Source organism: Achroia grisella, unplaced genomic scaffold (assembly GCF_030625045.1).
Source record: "Achroia grisella isolate CSIRO2021 unplaced genomic scaffold, CSIRO_AGI_Agris_v1 utg1866, whole genome shotgun sequence".
Classification (NCBI taxonomy): Eukaryota; Metazoa; Arthropoda; class Insecta; order Lepidoptera; family Pyralidae; genus Achroia; species Achroia grisella.
This window is the reverse complement of record NW_026712689.1, coordinates 155011-177027: the sequence shown is the minus strand read 5'-3', so window position 1 is coordinate 177027 and position 22017 is coordinate 155011. Positions and strand designations below refer to the sequence as shown.

At 37.7% G+C, this 22017-nt stretch overlaps 1 protein-coding gene across 1 annotated transcript in view; it reads right to left on the bottom strand.

The window, feature by feature from the left end:
* LOC131841642 (O-acyltransferase like protein-like) overlaps positions 1-22017 on the bottom strand; it is a 33489-nt gene that overhangs the window by 11023 nt on the left and 449 nt on the right. The window contains exons 2-9 of the mRNA XM_059189967.1: positions 15993-16132; positions 14332-14653; positions 13729-13840; positions 12385-12472; positions 11561-11727; positions 3306-3488; positions 1888-2067; positions 723-873 (exon numbers count right to left, since the gene is read on the bottom strand). Of these exons, the coding sequence (XP_059045950.1) occupies positions 723-873; positions 1888-2067; positions 3306-3488; positions 11561-11727; positions 12385-12472; positions 13729-13840; positions 14332-14653; positions 15993-16132 (1343 nt within the window). The remainder of the gene's footprint in view (positions 1-722; positions 874-1887; positions 2068-3305; positions 3489-11560; positions 11728-12384; positions 12473-13728; positions 13841-14331; positions 14654-15992; positions 16133-22017) is intronic.

The window sequence follows — 22017 nt, the reverse complement described above, 5'->3', positions numbered from 1 at the left end:
ACGCCTAAGTCGTCAGAATACTAGTGATTTTAAAAAACGTGTGCAAATTCTCATTTAATTCTTTATTCTTAATAGTTGCCTTTACACGTTCTTTGACTTGTGACCAGGAACGTGTGAAAATTCTCATTCAATTCTCTATTCTTAATAGTTGCCTTTACACGTTCTTTCACGCGCAATCATGAATTTGTGCAAATTCTCATTCAATTCTCTATTCTTAATAGTTGCCTTTACACGTTCTTTGACGTGCGACCAGGTCGTGTGCAAATACTCATTCCATTCTCTATTCTTAATAGCTTTATGAAATGAAATGAGAATAAAAATTGTGTTTTAAATATAACAATTGGATTAGTATGCTCCATTTCTCTATTTGCTTTTTTTATGAATAATAACAATTCAGTAGTAAGTACCATTGCTTCTCGTTTGATGTCATAAAAAAGCGACTTTTTAAGTTGCGTTTTTGTTTATTTATTTACTAACTACTCGCCCCGGCTTCGCACGGGTGTACATGTATTATATATATATAAACTTTTTTCTTGAATCACTCTATCTATTAAAAAAACCGCTTCAAAATCCGTCGCGTAGTTTTAAAGATATAAGCATACATAGGGACGGACAGACAGCGACAGCGACTTTGTTTTATACTATGTAATGTAACACCTACAGAGAGAAAACACTACTTAAAATGTCTATGTTATTTATTGTTTAAAGGATTAATTACATACCTTACATTTAATTGCCTTAAATCCCTGGTTTTGTTGCTCGAAATAAATATTTGCAACCAATAGGCCCAGAATACTGGACGGCAGGCTTCCCCACGGCGACATGTAGAACTGATGGAACGATGGTACATCCACGAATCTAGTGTGAGTATTCCTGAAAATTGGAAAGATGCTACAGTTAATTATACCGCAAAAATGAATTAATTTCGTTTATGGCTGAGTATCTTTTTAGCGCCATCTAGACACAAGTTAAGCTATCTAAAGTTTGTGTTATGGGTACTAGATAACTGATTGTAAGATTATGAATATAATTGAGTATCTAATATGATCTATTTGGTAAATAGCGCCATCTAGTATTTATAGACCGAACCACGTTGTTTGTCAGAAGATAACCGTTACCTCCGCTTCTCTCCCTACTACACTAACTTCGGTTTATAAATACGGAGGTCGGTAGTTGAATAATCCTCTTTGGTTGGGTGAGCCGCGGCATTCCGTCGACGAGTGCAGAGCGTGCCGGTTGTGTTTTGGATACTAAAGTGAATTGTATTAGGAATGGGTTCATCCCGGTCTTAGTTGGGCCTGGGGGGAAGCTGCAAGTAGTGAAGGCGAGTATTAATGCATTCTAAAAGAGCTTTTTAAACCTACACCCGTGTCTCAAGTCACGGACGCTATTTGGGGTTTCCCTTGCGGTAGCCGGCTTCAAAGCCTAAGTAATCATCTTATACAGGTGCCATCTTACATGATACATATACATAGTTTTTTTTTATAAATACATATATATTATACAATTTTCTATGTATAATATGTATGTATTTACAAAAAAAAACCGATGCAAACAATCATACTCAAGAATACAAATGTTTGTGCCGTGCGAGGAATCGAACCCGCGACCATCGGTCGTAAAGCGGTGTGCTAGACCGCTAGACCATCGAGGTTGTCATAGACCGAGTAATGACTTGACTAATAAAATTATAGGTGACGTATTGAAAATTGTGAATCAAATTGGAATTTCTGAAATAGGTTTGTACGAGGCCATGCTATAAATTATGAAAGATAATGTAGGAAGAAAGTTGTCAAGGGATTTATGGTATGTACATCATAAGTATAGAAGATGAGGCAATACAGATAGAGAAATAGAAAGATCGCAAGCTACTAGAGTGGTACTTACTGTGGGTTCATTATATACAGCATTGACTTCCACTCGAAGATATAAATGAGTACGGCGTTCAACAGACAAGATGCCAAGAACAAAACGCCAAGTATCCGGACAGAATCGCGGCCGAGTCGTATCAGGACAATCGTTAGCACTACTGCCACTAAATACAACTGCATGTCCATTGCTAGGAACCTAGAAGTAAGGATTGTGGTTAGATACTATTTCGGATCATCAATTTCATTAGATGCATCGTGTACTAGTGATTGTAAGTCTTCAATATTTTATGTTACAAAACAAAGTCCATCAGTCAAATAAGAACTCATCATTTCTCTTTTTATTGGAGCTTTGTTCTTTGATCGTCATTCGAAAATCTTTGTTCCAAACATTGGTTTGCAAGAAACAGGTGTACTTATATTTTGCGCTTAATCATTCTGCATCTTTCAGATTACAAAATTTGCAATTTTGTTGCATTTGATTTTTATATTTATTAAATTTATGTTTTCCAAAACAAAAACAGTTTAATTAGTCAAAAGTTACCCATGGATTATTGTTGCGGGTGAGTGATACTATGTTGTTGGTCGTGACGATGTATATTACAGATGATAATAAACTGACAATATGTACATAGAAATATTGGTCTTATATACTAAATAACAATAGGAAAATGTAAGGTGTGACACAGTTTAGACACGGCAGTGCTTAATAGACAATATTGAATTTGTCTTACTAGACATTATTAATTGCAATTATTATTTTGATGTATCTATGTGACTGTGTCCCATAATTATCTCCAGGGAAAAATATAAAGTTAATAAACTTTAGATACCTTGAACTTGACAAAATATAGGATTAGCTTCCCGCTCCTTTAAAATAAATTTAATTTACCATTTACAAGGAGCGGTGCGTCGATTGCCACCTGTAAATGCTTCTTTCTGTAAGGGTCGTTCACGAAGAGCAGTGAATCGAGTAGCAACAGTTGCTGGCAGATTGTCTACCATTCTTTTTATAAACTTTGTACTTTTGATATCTGTTTTAGTATGTCACTTTTGATCCGTTACTTCTTCTCTGTGAGTCCTTTTGGGAAATAGACACTCCGATCAGACTCCTATGATATGTCAAATCTACCGTCAGTTCGGAATGAGAAGAGCTGACAAGTATCTCAGCTCGTATTATTTTCAAATAAACGTTGTACGTGTTTACAATAATATAGATTCATTTCTAAATTCAAATTTAGGAGAATAGAGTGACCATCAGCATATGCTGTTGCAAAAGCAAAAAGTCTAATCAGTGTTCGTAACAAGACCAGTCCCCACAGATAGCATCCGTTCACGAGCATGATGGGTGAGCCATCCATCATTGCACTCGACCATATTAGACAACTATAATTATTAAATTTGTTACTATATGTATAAATGATAAAGCTGTAATACCAGGTGGGTAGAAGGCAGAAGTAGTCTGCAGGTAGAAGGTTGTGTGCGTAGAGAGCGTGCACCCACAAGCGGTGACGGCACGCGGCGCTCTCTGCGGTGACGGCGCCCCACACGGGCCCGGAGCCCGAGTACACCCACCATGTCCCCGCGAACCACACCACCAACAAATGGACTGGAGATATCCTGACGAGGGACTGTGCATTAGTCTCGTGAGACTCCAAAGAAGGTGAAAGGTTCAGGAAAAATCACGAAATATTGTCAATGGAGGAAGGCGTCGTCCCTTTTGACGATATTTCATGATTTTTGCCGATGCATGACGTGTAGTAAGATCACAATCAATCAGGCGACAGCGCGCTCCCGGGCGCTCCACACTGGTGCCCCCGGTCGCCTCTTCGATCGATCCCCCGTCCAATTCAATCAGGGATCGATATTACGACGGCCTGAGCCGAGGTTCGAACCCCTGTGAGTGGTTATGGAGTGTTTGTGTTTGCTCGTGGTAGAACGCACGGGTATGTTTGTATGTTTGTTTGTGTGTATTATTATTATACTAGCTGACCCGTGCAACTTCGTCTTCATGTCATCTTCTGCTTCTTCCTTATCCCATTTATTTGGGATCGGCGTAATATGTTTTTCTCTTCCATTCATCTCTGTTCGCAGTCATTCCGTTATTTACTCCCTTTCTCACCATATCATCTTTCACACAGTCCGTCCATCTCTTTTTCGGTCTTTCTCTACCCCTATAACCATCCACATTCATATGTAACACCGTCCTTAGGATATGATCTTCATTCCTACGCATTACATGCCCATACCACGATAGACGATTACTCTTTAACCTCTCCGACATCGGTGCCACTTTCATACTTCGTCTTACTTACTACATACTTCGTCTGCATCACACTTAGTTGAAATTTATCATTACATTTCACCCAATTTACATACATAATATCTCTTCTAAATTATATTCTCTCTCTAAATTATAGTCTATTTTATTCCGTGGTAAAGTTACATTACTAATATTCGAGTCAAAATAGTTTTATACTAGTACAACTAGATGGCGCTGTATTTTTGCATACATATTTCTAAAACACGCTAATAAGATATTTTTGTTGTTCCTTATATAGATATGTAATTTTTTATTTAGGCACTTAGATCAATATATACGGTTGTAACCTCATAACTGTATTTCATTCAATAAGTACAACGCTCCTGATCTCCAGAACCTCGACTTTATACATGGTCCTTCGAGCCGGATTGATACGGCTTGGTCAGGTTTTTGGTTTATTCGTACTCGACGGGCAGTGGACCGCTGTTCAAGGGGTACCATAGGTCATCGGCGGGAAGTGTTTCCCCCTGCCGACTATTGCAGCGAAGCCCGCCCCGCAGCCCCCGCACCACACCGAGGACATCACTGAGGAAGTACAGCGGATGTACGAGCTGGTCGTACATGACGTCATCAGGGCATCATCTTCAGTGAAACATCAGTCAAGTATACATGTGTGTGTTGGTGAAGTGCAATTGTGAGTACATTTGTTGTTATTTATTTGCCAAGCAAAATTGAACTATATTAATTAGAAATCAAAAACATAGAAAAATTTCAAGCAGTTTTGGACATAGAATAATTTGCATGTAATTTAGTAGACACTTATAATAATTTAAGAAAAAACGACGGAACGAGGAATCTATGCCCGATTTCAGCCAGGTTGAAAATTGTCAAAACACTTGTAAAATTTTTAGGATTTTTCATGGACTTAGAATAATTTTGATAATTTTTGTATGGAATATTAACTTGTAAAATTTTCGGATTTTTCATGAACTTAGAATAATTTTGATAAATTTTGTATGAAATATTAACTTGTAAAATTTTAGGATTTGTCTTGAACTTAGAATATTTTCGATAACTTCTGTATGGAAAATTAACTTTTACTTTACGAGTTCTCTTAGATGTAGTATATATTGTTCTTAATTTTAAACGAGATATTAACTAAGAAAGTTTTATGTTTTCATTTTGATAATATCTTCAACTTTTTAAAAAAAGTTTTATAGTGTTATCACGGATTTATAAACAATATAGATACAATCTTTAATTGATTATTTTGGAAGTAACCTTGATATATTATAGTTTTTTTTATTGTTTGTTTCGGTTTGAGTTTACATAATTTAAACTGATTATTGTAACCAATTGATAATTTATAGTAAGAATAATTTGTATAAAACATGGAAGCTTTAATAAATGTTCAGTTAGATTTACAACGTTCTATTGAAAGAGCTTTAGTTAATTTTAAAAAGTCCCCTAAGGACAGAATTACAAAAGAATATATAGAAACTAGATCAGAGAATGTAGACAAAGATTGGGTGCTCTTTCGTAAAAATAATACAAAATTGATTGAGACTTCAGATTCCGATAAATTAGAAAATTCAGTGTATGTAAAAAATGATATTTATTATAATACGGAAGAAACATATATGGAATGTAAAACACTTATGAAAACTGTGAATAATAAATTAGTAACCTTAACCCGTCCAGCTTGTAATGATGATGGCAATGTCGCTGGTTCATTAGTGAAATTACCCAAAATTTCGATTCCGTTATTCTCAGGCAAATATTCTGAGTGGGTAACCTTCCGCGATTTATTCATTTCTTTAGTACATCAAAATAATGCTTTAGATAACGTGCAGAAAATGCATTACTTAAAGGGCCATCTCACTGGTGAAGCCGAACAGCTTGTAAGACATGTGCCAATTAGTGATGTAAACTATCAACAATGTTGGGACACATTAGAAAATAGATATAATAATAAAAAATATCTAGCCAATTGTATTCTAAAACGGTTTTTCGGTCAAAAACGCATTATAACAGAATCAGCATCGGCTCTGAAAGAAATGTTAGATACAACTTCTGAGTGTCTGGGTGCATTAAACAATTTGAATATTGATGTGAGTACTTGGGATTTGATCATCATTCATATCGTATCATTTAAGCTCGATCAGGAAACTAGGAAACAGTGGGAGTTTAAGATTTCTAATGACAACTCCATGGAATTGCCAACCTTTTCACAATTTAAAGAATTTATTGAAGGCAGATTTCGAACATTGGAATGTATCGAACCAAAAAGAGCATTGGCACAGCATAGTAGTTCACATACACTAGGTCATCCTAAGGTTTTGTTGGCAACACAAAAATTTAGCAGTGCCAGATTAAGTTGTGAGTTTTGTTCAGAAGCTCACAAATTATGTTTTTGTAGAAAATTTAGTAAACAAGAGTCAGATCAAAGGCGTCAATTTGTTTTAAATAATAATATTTGTTTTAATTGTCTAGGTGGAAATTATTCGGTTAAGTATTGTCAAAAACCAACCAATTGTCGTATCTGTAAAAAACGACACCACACCTTTTGCATCCAAAGGATGATTCAAATAATAGTTCACAAGGTCAGGAAGCGCAACAGAGCACATCCTCTGAAGGTGTTAATTCTTCAGAAGACAATGCTCCAATAGTGTCATGTCTATCGACAAATAAAATCATCAAAACTAGGCAAGTTTTATTAGCCACTGCGTTAATAAAAGCTCAGTCTGAAACAGGAGATTTGCAGGTAGTTCGGGCCTTGCTTGATCAAGGCTCCCAAGCCTCATTTGTAACGGAGGCCACAGTACAACATTTACGTTTAAAAAGGAGTACAGTTAGGGGAACAGTATCGGGATTGAGTGCAGACAGGACAATAATATCAAAGCATATGGTTACTCTTATTTTGCACTCATTAACTGATAGTAACTTTAAAATAAAGGTCAAAGCATACGTATTAAAGAACATAACTTCTTACTTACCAGAGAAGAGACTAGAAGAAATGGAATGGAGCGATCTCCAAAATATAAAATTGGCAGATCCGCAGTTCAACCGCCCCAATAAAATTGATATTTTATTAGGGGCAGATGTCTATAGTCAGATAATAAAGGAAGGTGTGAAAAGAGCACCGATGGGAACTCTTGTCGCTCAGTGCACCACTTTCGGGTGGATCCTATCTGGCATAGTTAATTCGGAAAGTTCAAGTCAGGATATTAGTTCAAATACAATTTCAGTAATGCATGCACAGGTAAATGAAAATGATTTACTAAAAAAATTCTGGGAAATAGAAGATCAAACTACGAGCACACAAAGAATATTAAGCGAAGAAGAACAAAAATGTGAAGAGTATTATACACTAACGACAACTAGAGCACAGGATGGTCGCTATACAGTAAACTTACCTTTTCGGGATTCACATCCACTCTGCGTAGGCGGCAACTCTCGAACGATTGCTGTGAACAGACTTAAAGCGTTAGAACGAAGATTATCAAAAGACGAAAAGCTGAAAGAAAAGTATACACAGGTGATAAAGGAGTACATACAATTAGGACACATGAGACCTGTAAAAAAAGAAGAAAAAGAAAATGAATCTGTTTACTTACCACACCACGCTGTTATTAGAGAAGATAAGTTGACATCAAAGGTGCGTGTCGTCTTCGATGCGTCCTGCAAAAATGAGAATGGAGTGTCGCTTAACGATTCATTGATGGTGGGACCCACACTGCAGTCAGACTTACGGCATATAATAATACGTTGGAGAATGCACTACATAGGTTTAATAGCAGACATAATAAAAATGTACCGCCAGGTGAGAGTAACGGATGATGATGCTGCGTATCAACGTATAGTATGGAGAAATAAACCTGAAAATGAAATTATAGATTATGAATTAGTAACAGTAACATTCGGAACAGCATCTGCTCCATATTTAGCAGTAAAAACATTACATCAAGTTGCCCTAGATGAGGAAAAGAAGTACAAAATTGCAGCTAATATAGTCAGGAATTCATTCTATATGGACGATCTTATGACGGGATGTTCAACAGTGAAAGATGGAGTGGAGTTATACAAGGAAATGAATAATTTATTAAAAAGCGGAGGATTTATACTACAAAAGTGGAATAGTAATAATAAGGAATTATTAGAGCAAATAGAAGTTTATGAAGGACAAAAAGAAAGGAAGGACAGCGAGGATCAAGAGGAAGATATCAGAGAGAATAAAATAGAAAAGGACATAATGATAGATACAACAAAAATATTAGGACTTACCTGGAGCCGCAGTGATGATAAATTTAAGTACTCTGTAAAACTGCCGCCGGGAGAACAGGATACTGGATCTGTAACAAAAAGATCTATCATATCAGACATTGCTAGGTTGTTTGATCCACTAGGTTGGGTAGCACCCAGTGTGATCTTAGCTAAGATATTTATACAAAAATTGTGGCTTTCGGGTATAGACTGGGATGATGTAGTCCCGGATATATTATTACAAGAATGGGAGACTTACCGTGGTGAGTTGTCACAACTTACCAATGTGCGTATTCCAAGGTGGCTCGGCATGAAGCCTGGTGATCACGTCGAACTTCACGGTTTCTGTGATGCATCAAAGGCAGCGTATGCTGCAGTTGTATATACAAGAACAATTAGTCAGACCGGAGACATTTCTGTATCATTATTGGCAGCTAAAACGAAGGTGTCGCCAATAAAGCAAGTAAGTATTCCACGGTTGGAGCTTTGTGGCGCAGTTTTGCTAGCTCGACTCTTGGTGGAAGTAGCAGAGGCTATGAATGTCGAGAAATCCAATTTACGAGCGTGGACTGATTCCACTGTCGTACTGGCATGGTTGAACAGTCACCCTAGTCGATGGAAGACATTTGTAGGTAACCGTGTATCGGAAATTTTAACTACACTGGATTCATCTCATTGGGCTCATATATCATCGAAGAATAACCCTGCTGATTGTGCCTCGAGAGGTATTCAACCAAGTGCACTTGCAGAAAATAAGCTTTGGTTGACTGGTCCAGAGTTTTTACGGGAAAAGGAAATATTGTACAATAGATCAAAGGCTTTCGAAACAAAAATTGAAGAAACAATTAAGTCATATGTAACAATAATAGAGGATTCTCCATGGACAAGATTTTCAAACCTTAAGAAACTTTTGAGAGTAGTTTCTTATTGTAGACGGTTTTTAATAGTGAAAAGGGATAAGAAAAGTGAAAAATTTATGTATTTACAAAAGGAAGAAATAGAAGAAGCTTTAAAATGTTTAATAAGGGATAGTCAAAGTAAGTGGTTTCAAGAAGAGTATATACAATTGAAGAGCAATGGTAGTAAAAAAGTAAAGGGAAGTAAAATTAATACATTATGTCCGTACATTGATGAATATGGTATAATGAGAGTTGATGGACGACTACATAAGTCTTCATTGGATGAACATGCAAAACATCCAATAATTTTACCTCATGCATCGCATCTTACCAAACTTATAATAAAGGATTCACATGAGAGAACTCTGCATGGAGGTATCCAAATGATGATAAACTATTTAAGATCTGCCTATTGGATTGTAGGTGTTAAGAGTCTTGTAAAACGACACATCAAGAAATGTATCGCTTGTGTAAAACATAAAAACAAGGTGGCAAACCAACTAATGGGATCACTCCCATCTGAACGTTGTACTCCTACAAGACCTTTTCTTCATACTGGTATTGATTACGCAGGACCCATAAATATTAGGACATCGAAGGGTAGGGGTCATCATTCATACAAGGGGTACATTTGTTTGTTTGTCTGTATGGCAACTCGAGCGATACATCTAGAAGTCGTCAGTGACATGAGTACGAAAGGTTTTATAGCGGCCTTCAGGCGCTTCACATCCAGACGTGGACTCTGTGCACAAGTATGGAGCGATAATGGCACCAATTTTGTTGGTGCTGCTCGAGAATTACAAGAGTTACTTGTTTTACAACAAAAGGTTGCAGAAAATATAGCATGTGAAGGTACTAAATGGCATTTTATACCCCCTCATGCGCCTAATTTTGGTGGATTATGGGAAGCAGCGGTGCGCTCCACTAAATTTCACTTAAAAAGTGTTATAGGAGAGTCAACGTTGACGTATGAAGAGATGAGTACACTGCTCAGTCAAATTGAGGCGTGTCTAAATTCTAGGCCAATGACTATTATAAATGGCAATGATCCTGAAGAACCTATGCCATTAACTCCAGGTCATTTTCTGGTAGGTGAACCACTAGTAGCTGTGCCAGATGTTAATTTTGAGAACTCACCTATTTCTTCATTGACTCGATGGCAGACTATACAAAAAATGTTGCAAAATTTTTGGCGGAGATGGTCCCAGGAATATTTGACTACACTGTTGCATAGATATAAATGGGCTTCTCAAGTTCCTGAACCTAAATTAGGAGACATAGTTCTTGTCAAGGAAAGCGATATGCCTCCTAGTCGATGGTTACTTGGTCGTATTATTCAAAAACATCCTGGCGATGACAACATAACCCGAGTAGTCACATTAAAGACAAAAAGTTCAATTATAAAAAGACCAACATCTAAATTGTGTGTATTACCAGTTGTTGATTAGTATGTTAAAGAATGTTTTATTTATCATTTATTTAGTGTTTAAGTTTAATAGTTCAATATTTTTATACTCTGTATTATTCAGTAGTTAATTACAAACATGTAACTTCAACCCATTTTGTCATGGTGGGCGGATATTTAGTACTGTAAAGGACATTGTTTCATTATGTCCTTGGTGGGCGGTATGTTCGAGTCAAAATAGTTTTATACTAGTACAACTAGATGGCGCTGTATTTTTGCATACATATTTCTAAAACACGCTAATAAGATATTTTTGTTGTTCCTTATATAGATATGTAATTTTTTATTTAGGCACTTAGATCAATATATACGGTTGTAACCTCATAACTGTATTTCATTCAATAAGTACAACGCTCCTGATCTCCAGAACCTCGACTTTATACAACTAATATTTTATCAAAATCCGTTCAGTAGTTTTTCCGTGAAAGAGTAACAAACATCCATACTTACAAACTTTCGCGCTTATAATATTCATCATCATCATCATCATCTCAGCCTGGAAAGACGTCCACTGCTAGACATAGGCCTCCCCCAATGATCTCCACGACGATCGGTCCTGCGCTGCTCGCATCCAATGCCTTCCAGCGATCTTGACCAGATCGTCGGTCCACCTTGCTGGAGGCCTTCCCACGCTGCGTCTTCCGGTCCGTGGTCGCTACTCGAGGACTTTATTGCCCCGACGGCCATCTGTCCTACGAGCTATGTGCCCTGCCCATTGCCACTACAGTGTCGCAATTCTTCGGGCTACGTCGGTCGTCGTTTATAATCTGATTAGTCTTTCTTTCTTTAGATTAGTATTCACCTGATAAGTCTGTAAAAGATACACTTGGGTAGCATCTTAAACGTGATGGCTTCAGATTTTGAGTACAACAGAATGTTATATCCGAACAGGAAACTGGTGAGCACCACGAAACACTGCACCATTGCTGTGCCGCTCTTCAGGACCGCCACTAGTGGATGCTGCATCAACTGGAAACGAGAATACAATTATTATACCAACTAACAATCTCGTAATTATAATTATACATATAATAACTAGCTGTACCTACGACTTCGTCCGCGTGGATTTAACTTTATTTTTCTAAAATTAAAGTAGCATAAATTACTCCTTATTACATCATCTGCCAATAAAAGTCCCGTCCAAATCGGTCCAGGCATTTCAGAGATTAGCCGGAACAAACAGACAGACAAAAATTGTAAAAAATGTTATTTTAGTGTATGTACCATATTTATATTCATATGCATGTAGTAAAGAACGGTTATTTCAATATTACAAACAGACACTCCAATTTTATTTATATGTGTAGACAATAATAATATAATAATAATTCAGGACAATTCACACAGCGCCATCTAGACCCAAGTTAAGCTAACTAAAGCTTGTGTTATGGATACTAGATAACTGATACAAATACATAGATATTTTTTTTCGTAAATACATATTATATATAGAAAACACCCAGACCGATACAAACAATTATACTCATGATTACAAATCTTTGTACCGTGCGAGGCATCGAACCCGTGACCATCGGTCGTAAAGCGGTGTGCTCAACCGCTAGACCACCGAGAAAATGGTACTTAAGTTTTCCGAAATAAATGTTATTGTAATATAATAAAAATCACCTGCTCTGCGGCCCGAGGACTGTACGGGTATAGCGTATAATAAATAAAGCCTGTATGTACCACGATCACCAGAACCAGCATCACCACCCTGCAAAATTCATCACGGATTAAAGTCAAAATGATGATGATTATTTAAGAATAGATGATGCTATTTATCATCCACGCGATCACATAAAAAACCAATTGTAAGACCTTTAGGCTTTGCGGCTTGACCTTACATCTCTGTGTATTTTCTACCGCATATATCTCAGTGAGTATTCTGAGGAATTGTAGGGTAAAATAGCCTCAAAAAAGCTTGGTGTGCTCAGTAGAGTGAGACGGTATTTCTTATACAAGGCGCAGATCCGGCCGCATATGGAACACTGTTCTCATCTCTGGGCGGGAGCACCACAATACCAGCTACTTCCATTTTACCGCATTCAGAACCGAGCAGCCAGAATCATTGGTAATCAACGTCTATGTGACAGACTCGACCCATTGGCTTTGCGGCGAGATATTGCATCTCTGTGCATTTTCTACCGCATATATCACGGGGAGTGTTCTGAGGAATTGTACGGATTAATACCAGCTGCTGAGTTTTACCATCGCACTAACCACCACGAATTAAAACATCATCCTGATCACCTGTATGCAAGCTGGTCCTCCACAGTGCGATTTTATATAATTTTTTTTCCACGCACAACCACATTGTGCTATCGTGACAAATTCCTGGTGAATTTGTCACGATGGGCTAACTGACCTGACCTGACTTATCTTATCATCCTCCACTGGTTCCCCGCCAGCGTAAACCGTTAGCGCAGGCGGGTGCACCATTCCAATATCATCCATAAAAAAGTCATCTATTTGGGGGGAAAGCGAATTATTAGTAATGTGGACTGATGACCCCATTGCTAGCAATGTGCCATATCAGGTTGCCCTACGCGATTCCCCTGGAAAGCATCGTGATAAATTCTTGGTGAAGTTGTTACGATGGGCTAACTGGCCTGACCTCAGGCTCATCTTGTCATCCTCCACTGGTGCCCCGCCAGCGTAAACCATTAGCGCAGGCGGGTATATCGTACCATACCTAATCATCTATAAAAGAAACTTGTGGTAGAGTATAAAGAAAGTCAATAATGAGCAGAATGTCGTCATTGACTTAGCTTTATCCCATTATTTGTGGTCAGTATGTCATTCTCTTCCTCTGATCTCTATCTGCCGTCATATGTAAGCTGATACCTCTTTTATTCATATCATCTTTCACACAATCGATCCATCTTTTTTTCATCCATCTACTTTCCATCCATCCACGTTAATATTCACTATGGTGATGATGGTGATGATGATGATGCTACCTAAGGTTACCTTGCGCCTTCCAGCGGTAGTAGAGCAGCACGCGCCGGGTCTGCCGCAACACGATTACTCAACAAGCGCCGCCAATTTGAAGCAGCCGACCACGCGGACAGTGCCTTCGATTCTGGAATAAATTAATTCACTACTTACACACTTATACAAAATTGTTTATAAAATGTACGAGTTTAAATAGAAAATGCTAATACTTTTTAACCGATTGTAGAAAAGGAGGAGGTTCTCAATACTACTGTATTTTTTTAATGTTTGTTCTTCATGATTAGGTCATAACGACGATGACCGGACGTCCTTGCGGTCTAGCGGTTTAGCATACCGCCTTATTTCCGATGGTCGCGAGTTCGATTCTTCGCACGGCACATACTTTTGTATTCATGAGTATGATTGTCTAGGTGATTTTTTATGTATAATATGTATGTATTTACGAGAAAAATATATCTATGTATTTGTATCAGTCGCCTAGTATCCATAGGATAAGCTTTAGCTAGCTTAACTTGGGTCCAGATGGCGCTGTGTGAATTGTCCTGAGATTATTATTATTATTATATATACTTGGATTTTCCAATATATTTCTTATGCTGTATTATTATATATACTCACTTTTTGATTCATCCTTGACCATCAGATCATACACGGTTCCTACAACATTCATCAACAAGATCAGCCCAACTACCGCTGCGAAGACCAACTGCAGGGTATCAGGCTGCAGGGTATTTGCTTCGCTGATATCCTCGTGAGTATGGCAGTACTGGAGGTGGTACAGCTGCGAGTGGAGAGAGTGGGTATCCGCCCACTTCTGGACGCAGAGTTCGAAGCGGTACGAGGTATTCTTTTCTGAAGCGGTCTGCGGGCAGCGTCTGCTGATGCAGTACCCGCGGTGGAGTTGCGTGTGATTGTAGTGGTTGCTATCTGATGAATACTCCTGGAAACAATGTTATTACCGAACTGTACTCGTGACTTCGTCCGCGTGGAAATTACCTTTAATTTTCTAAAATAAAAGTAGCCTAAGTTACTCCTTTCCACATCAGCTACCTGCCAATAAAAGTCCCGTCAAAATCGGTCCAGTCATTTCAGAGATTAGCCGGAGCAAACAGACAGACAGAAAAAATTGTAAAAAATATTATTTTGGTGTATGTACTGTATTTATATTCATATGCATGTAGTAAAAAACGGTTATTTCAATATTACAAACAGACACTCCAATTTTATTTATATGAATAGATGTATAGATTAGACGGTATCGAAGTATGAGTCATCGGGAATGAAAACCATGAGAGAAATACCAGAATACCATAAAGGTTATGGTATATATATATATATATGGTATATATTCATAAAAAAATACTCTAATGAGAATAATAATACCTTCTCAGGACAATACACAGCTTTTTAATCGTATGCTGTTGGCTGCAGGGGGCCATAGGGGGCGAGTGCAGATGACACTCCAAACCAAAGGAAGGACTTATGGAGCGGCTGAAGGCCAACTCCCGCCTGACGGATACGACTTTAGTCTGAGGGCACCGCTAGGGGTTCGAACCTCGGCTCAGGCCGTCGTAATTTCGTATTCCCATTTGAATTGGACGGGGAATCTTATTCAAATGGATTCCCCGTACCATCAAATTGGATTTCCCCAAAAATTTATAGAAAAACTAAAAATGCATTGCACTGACAATATTATCTGATTACACTAATTGTTGTGAAGTCGAAGCGCCTACTATTTTTTTAAGGCAAATATTATACTCTTAGTTGTTTCTACATACAATTTAGTAGTTTTATTAAGTTAAAATATAGAAGTTTTTAATTTTATTATTCCCGAAAATCCGCTGTTCCAGAACACTAATAGAGAGTGCGTAGCGGTTCTATGTTGATTATCGCATGCCTCTTACTTGTTATCCTGTAATTATTTATATATATAAAAAAACATCTATTCAAAAGAGCAGCACACAAGTTTCTTGCTCATTCTTCTTGATGAATCTGCATTCCGAATGAGTGGTAGAATCAAAATATGACTATTCAACAGTGCTTGTAATGAGTTTATTTGAATAAAGATTATTTCTATTTCAATAGATACGAAAGGAATTTACACAGCGTCCTCTAATCCAGAGCTTGTATTATAGGTACTAGATAACTGATATAAATACATACACTCGCCCCCTATCGTCCGGGAAGCTGTAAGGCCAGCTGCGGCCAACAGCATTAGAGTAGTCCTAATTTTTTTTATTGTGAATTTGGAAAGTCTGCACATCAATATATATACCTACCTGCATAAGTTGAAAAGTTGGGTTTTCTTCATCAGAAGTGAGGTGGAAGGTGCCCAGGCAGTAGAGACCGTCGGCCTGCGAGAGGCACGCATCGTAACGGTCAAGGTGAAACAGTGGTGGTAGATTGTAGTACTCCTCATCTGTTGAAGAAACAACATATTTCTAAAAAAAAAAACTAAATGGCAAACCACCTGATGGTTTGTGTTAACCATTATCTATATATCTAAATATATTTAACTCAAAGGTGACTGACATAGTGATCTATAAACGCACAGCCCAAACCACTGGACGGATCGGGCTGAAATTTTGCATGCAGGTAGATGTTATGACGTAGGCATCCGCTAAGAAAGGATTTTGATTAATTCTACCCCCAAGGGGATAAAATAGGGGATGAAAGTTTGTATAAAACTTTGTCAATTTTAAACCGATCGGACTGAGACTTTTCATGCATAAAGCTACTATGACGTAAGCACTCCCTAAGAAAGGATTTTGATAAATTCCACCGCTAAAGAGACAAATTAACGCAAGCGAAGCCGCGGGCAAAAGCTAGTAACAATAATAACTCTTAAAAAAACCCACAATACTCAATACCCGTCACAATAAAAGAAAATTTCTGGCTTCGACAATAATAACATCTTCACATAGCACCCTTCCCACACTTGGCTAAGGCTCGTGTGAGTGATTATCACCTTTTAAGTAAGATAAAAGAATAGAAAAGAAAATAAATATATAATAATAATAATAGCTGTGAAAATATATAAAACAACACACACACACACACACTGGCTAAATTGTATAAAAAATTATTTAGGTTTATGTCTGCATGTAAATTAATTAAAACTGTTATCCTTGTTTTGGGAAGGAATTGACTCCAGATATACTGTTCACGCTAGTTTAGGAGTCAGGACTGCATCAAACTGTACACTGATGAAGGATTAAATAAATAAATAAAAATAAATAAATAAAATAAAATTAGGATAATAATAATCATTACATAGTATAAAACAAAGTCGCTGTGTCTGTCCGTCCGTCCCTGCTTAAATATTTAAAACTATACAACGGATTTTGAAGCGGTATTTTTTAATAGATAGAGTGATTCAAGAGGATAGTTTATATATATATATATAAGACATGTACACCCGTACAAAGCCGGGGCAAGTAGCTAATAAACTATATAATGACAAAGATATTTTTATTTTATTTATTATGGAAAGCAAGGCTTCTGTGTATACGTTAGCATCTTGGATCTTACCTAAAAATGAATTGAAATGAATGTAAACGTAGCATTATACTACGTTTACATTCAGCCGCTTCCCCTGCCACTCGCGCTGCCGGAAATATTGCCGGGCGACAACTGAGCGAGAGGGCTGAATGTAAAAACACGCTGCCACTCGCGCTGTCAGTCCTTTGACTCGCGCACGAAAAACCGATTGGCATGGGAAGTATCGTGTTTACACGCTCGCGCTGCTCACTTCCCTGCCCACTCGGGCTGAGTGTAAATTAGGCATAATTGCAATAGTGGGCTTGTGCGCACCGCTGCAGTTGCATACAGTCGGACACGACGACGTGTGACACTTCTCACGTAATTCGGTGGAATATTAAATCCTATACGTTCTACAACTGCGGGGTTATCTATTTGGTTGCGCAGCAACAAACAGTAATGGACAGACAGTATTTATTTCCTCCTAAGTAGTAATGAATCTGGCTATCACACCTATTAAATCGTCGAATAGAAAAATGTCATTTTACAAAATTAGAAGCTAGAATTGCCTCCTTTTATATAAGTCAATTAAATGAACCACGCCGTCTTATTAATCATTGGGCTCCCTAAAATATCGAGCGCAGTGATGGCTGGCTCATCCGTCATACTCGTGAACGAGTGCTGCTTGTAGGGACTGGTCTGCTCTTATCACTACGACTGATTTAATCTTATTGTATATTTATATTTGACCCAAAAAATTAGTACTGGTTAGTAGTTTGTATTCACACGTTTTGACTTGTAAAATGTAAACTTACAAGGATTATTTAAAAGAGCAACACACAAGTTTCTTACTCGTTCTTCTTGTGCTCATCACAAGATTCCGGATGAGCGGTAAATTAAAAAAAAATTGTTATGACTATTCAAAAGTGCTTAAATTAATTTTATTTGAATAAATGATTTTCTATTCTATTATCTAAATACTTTTAAAATGATATATAATACATCTGTGTAAATTTGAAACTTTAAATTAAAAATAATTTAAAGAAATTTAAAATCTTTAAATGCTTGGTTTGTAAAAAATGTACATTATGAATACTGCCATTTTTCTATTTAACCGACGAAATGTTGATTTTACTTAATCAATAACAAACACGTATACATTTTCACGGTATGTTTGTTTATATATGTTATATTATGTTAACATATAACATCAGTTTATCGATAGTTACGAGTAAACATGAAACTAACATATTTCTAAGTATTTACATTACTCCAATTAAGTTACAATATTATCTAACAAAGAGGTCAGAAGTCTAAGCTATTATTTAACTAATGGTGCCCGCGACTTCGCCCGTGTGTCATCTTAATTGCATAAAAGCACAGATAACATAATGTTACTTAATAATAGTAACACAGGAAAATTCACACAGTGCCATAAAAAACTAGGATTTGGATTTTTATTTTTTTATTTTTCGGACTACTCTAATGCTGTTGGCCGCAGCTGGCCTTTACAGCTTCACCGGACGTTAGGGGGCGAGTGCAGATGGCACTCCAAACCCGCGGAAGGACTTATGGAGCGGCTGAAGGCCAACTCCCGCCTGACTGATACGACTTTAGTCTGAGGGCACCACTAGGGGTTCGAACCTCGGCTCAGGCCGTCGTAATTTCGATCCCCGTTTGAGTTGGACGGGGGATCGATCGGAGGGGCGCTCGGGGGCGCCGGTGTGGAGCGCCCGGGCGCTCGCAGGCGCCCGGCTGAATGCGCGATATTGTGTGTAAAGGATTTGGAGTTGGCAAAACCAGGACAATTTAGTTTAAAACCAGGACTCTGTAATATACTTGTTATAATTATATTAATATATAATGTCAATAGGCTAAATTAATAAAATTCAAGTAATACTAATAATCAGTACTTAATACTTAAAAATATTAAAAAAAAAAACTCTACAATTCGAGCAGGCGTTGTAAAAATGGCGCGCGAATTATGAAAATACATGATCTTATCAGGGCGTTACCCAGGATGCTGCTTAAAAACTATCCAGGACACCCCAGGACACTACAAAAACTAGGACATGTACTGGGAAAACAGGAAGGCAACTCTACCGTACCTACATGAATAAATTTAATTTGAGTGGATTGACCTATTCGACATAACTCCTTTGACCTGAGTTACATACGGAGTAATATGTACAGATAATTACTTCATAATTATCATTCCTGATGGTATCATTATAATAATAATCAACTTGACTATTCTTGTAATTATTATATTGTTTTTTTAATCCCGGAAACAAATTTGACGTTACCGATGTTGCCAGATTTTTGCTTGGCACTATCGGAAATTGATATTAATTACCCATTTTTTTGGGTTATTCAGAAATAATGTGTGGGTGTTTATATAAAACGCATTAACACAAAATTAATTAAGTATAGGTATTAATAAATATTTGGTTGTTGTATCAAAATAGACTTTTTTATTTTTTTAGATTTTTTCAGTTTATGAGCGGGCTGGGCATCAACATTAACGGCGAGTACATCAATCACCTTCGATTTGCCGACGATATCGTGGTCATGGCTGAGACCCTGGAAGACCTTAGCAAAATGCTCGAAGACCTCAGTAGAGTCTCGCAAGGAGTAGGTCTTAAAATGAATGGACAAGGGGCCGTTCAAGTATTACGTAAGCAAATTTATTACAATTATTTACCCCCATCCCCTTTGTCAGCAAAAGTAAGCAAAGCTCTTACCCCCTCCCCCCATGCTTACGTAAACATTTTTCAATTAATGTATTGTTTTTTTTTTTAGCAAAGACGATGTGAGGGTTGACATTTGCGTAAAAAAGTAAATAATTACCGATGACGTAATCATCATCTAGACTCCCCCCACCCCCCATGTCATCCAAAATAAGCAAAGCAAAGACCCCCCCCCCCCCCCCCCCCCCCCCAAATAGTGCTTACGTAATACTTGAACGGCCCCCAAGGCGAAAATCAGGTCAAACGTCCATGTCGTACCTGCTCCCGTAAAAATCGGTGATTCTACACTCGAAATTGTCGATCACTACGTATACTTAGGGCAAACTATCCAGCTACGTAGATCCAACTTCGAGAAAGAGGTCAATCGTCGAATCCAACTCGGATGGGCAGCGTTCGGGAAGCTCCGATATATCTTTTCGTCCAAATTTCCGCAGAGTCTCAAGACGAAGGTTTACGACCAATGTGTATTGCCAGTAATGACTTACGGCACAGAGACGTGGTCGCTAACTATGGGCCTCATGAACAAGCTCAGAGTCACTCAGAGGGCAATGGAGAGGGCTATGCTCGGAGTTTCTCTGCGTGATCGATTCAGAAATGAGGTGATCCGCAGAAGATCCAGACGAACCGACATAGCCCGAAGAATTGCGACACTGAAGTTTGACGACCTCGGTGGTCTAGCGGTCTAGCACACCGCTTTACGTCCGATGGTCGCGGGTTCGATTCCTCGCACGGCACAAACATTTGTATTCATGAGTATGATTGTTTGTATCTGTCTGGGTATTTTCTATGTATGTATTTACGAAAAAAAATATCTATGTATTTGTATCAGTTATCTAGTACCCATAACAAAAGCTTTAGCTAGCTTAACTTGGGTTTAGATGGCGCTGTGTGAATTGTCCTGAGATTATTATTATTATTACTGAAGTGGCAATGGGCAGGGCACATAGGTCGTAGAACAAATGGCCGTTGAGACAATAAAGTCCTCGAGTGACGACCACGGACCGGAAGACGCAGCGTGGGAAGGCCTCCAGCAAGGTGGGCCGACGATCTGGTTAAGATCGCTGGAAGGCATTGGATGCGAGCAGCGCAAGACCGATCGTCGCGGAGATCTTTGGGGGAGGCCTATGTCCAGCAGTGGACGTCTTCCGGGCTGAGATTATGATGATTTATGGTTTGTGCTGTGCGTTGATAGATCACTACGTCAGTCACCTTTGATTTATATATATTTAGATATATTAGTATTATAATATTAATTTATATATATGTTAGCCTAAAAGTTATTTATAATAGTTGTTTCAGGCCTAGTTGCCTGAAATCTTAATAATATTATAACCGCGAAAGATTGCGAGTGTGGATATTTGTTACTCTTTCACGCTAAAACTACTGAACTGATTTTGATGAAACTTTACAGTAATTCCAATTCAAATTCAAATTCAAAAAGCATTTATTCATGTAGGACATTTTAGCAGCTTATGAATGTTTTTTTTTATTATAATGTTTTCCCTACCATTCAGTTCAGTATACATATAGATTAAATTCTTGTCCCTGACGGGTCTAGGTAGCGAACTTTGAAAAAGGACGAGCACAATAGATCTATGTAGGTCGCAGTGCTACAGGTGCTACAAACATTTGACAATAGCCCAAACAACCCAATAAAAAAAAACATATAGATCCAATTGAAAAGAACTGGCAAGAAAATCAATCGATTTTTTTTAAAGCCAGTTTATTTACAATAACTTATATAGGTATAAAATTCTCGTGTCACAGTTTTCGTTCCCATACTCCTCCGAAACGACTTGATCGATTCTCATGAAATTTCGTGAGCGTATTGAGTAGGTCTGAGAATCGGCCAACATCTATTTTTCATCCCCCTAAATGTTAGGGGTAGTCCTCCCCTAAATTTTATTTTTTAGACAAAATTTTTAGTTTCTATTTTTTTATGATACAACATCCAAAAATACATACAATCCTAAATTTTCACCCTTCTATCATCAACCCCTATTTTTTTATAGCGTTATTAATTTATATGGCAAAACAACCTTTGCCGGGACAGCTAGTATATTTATGTATATAG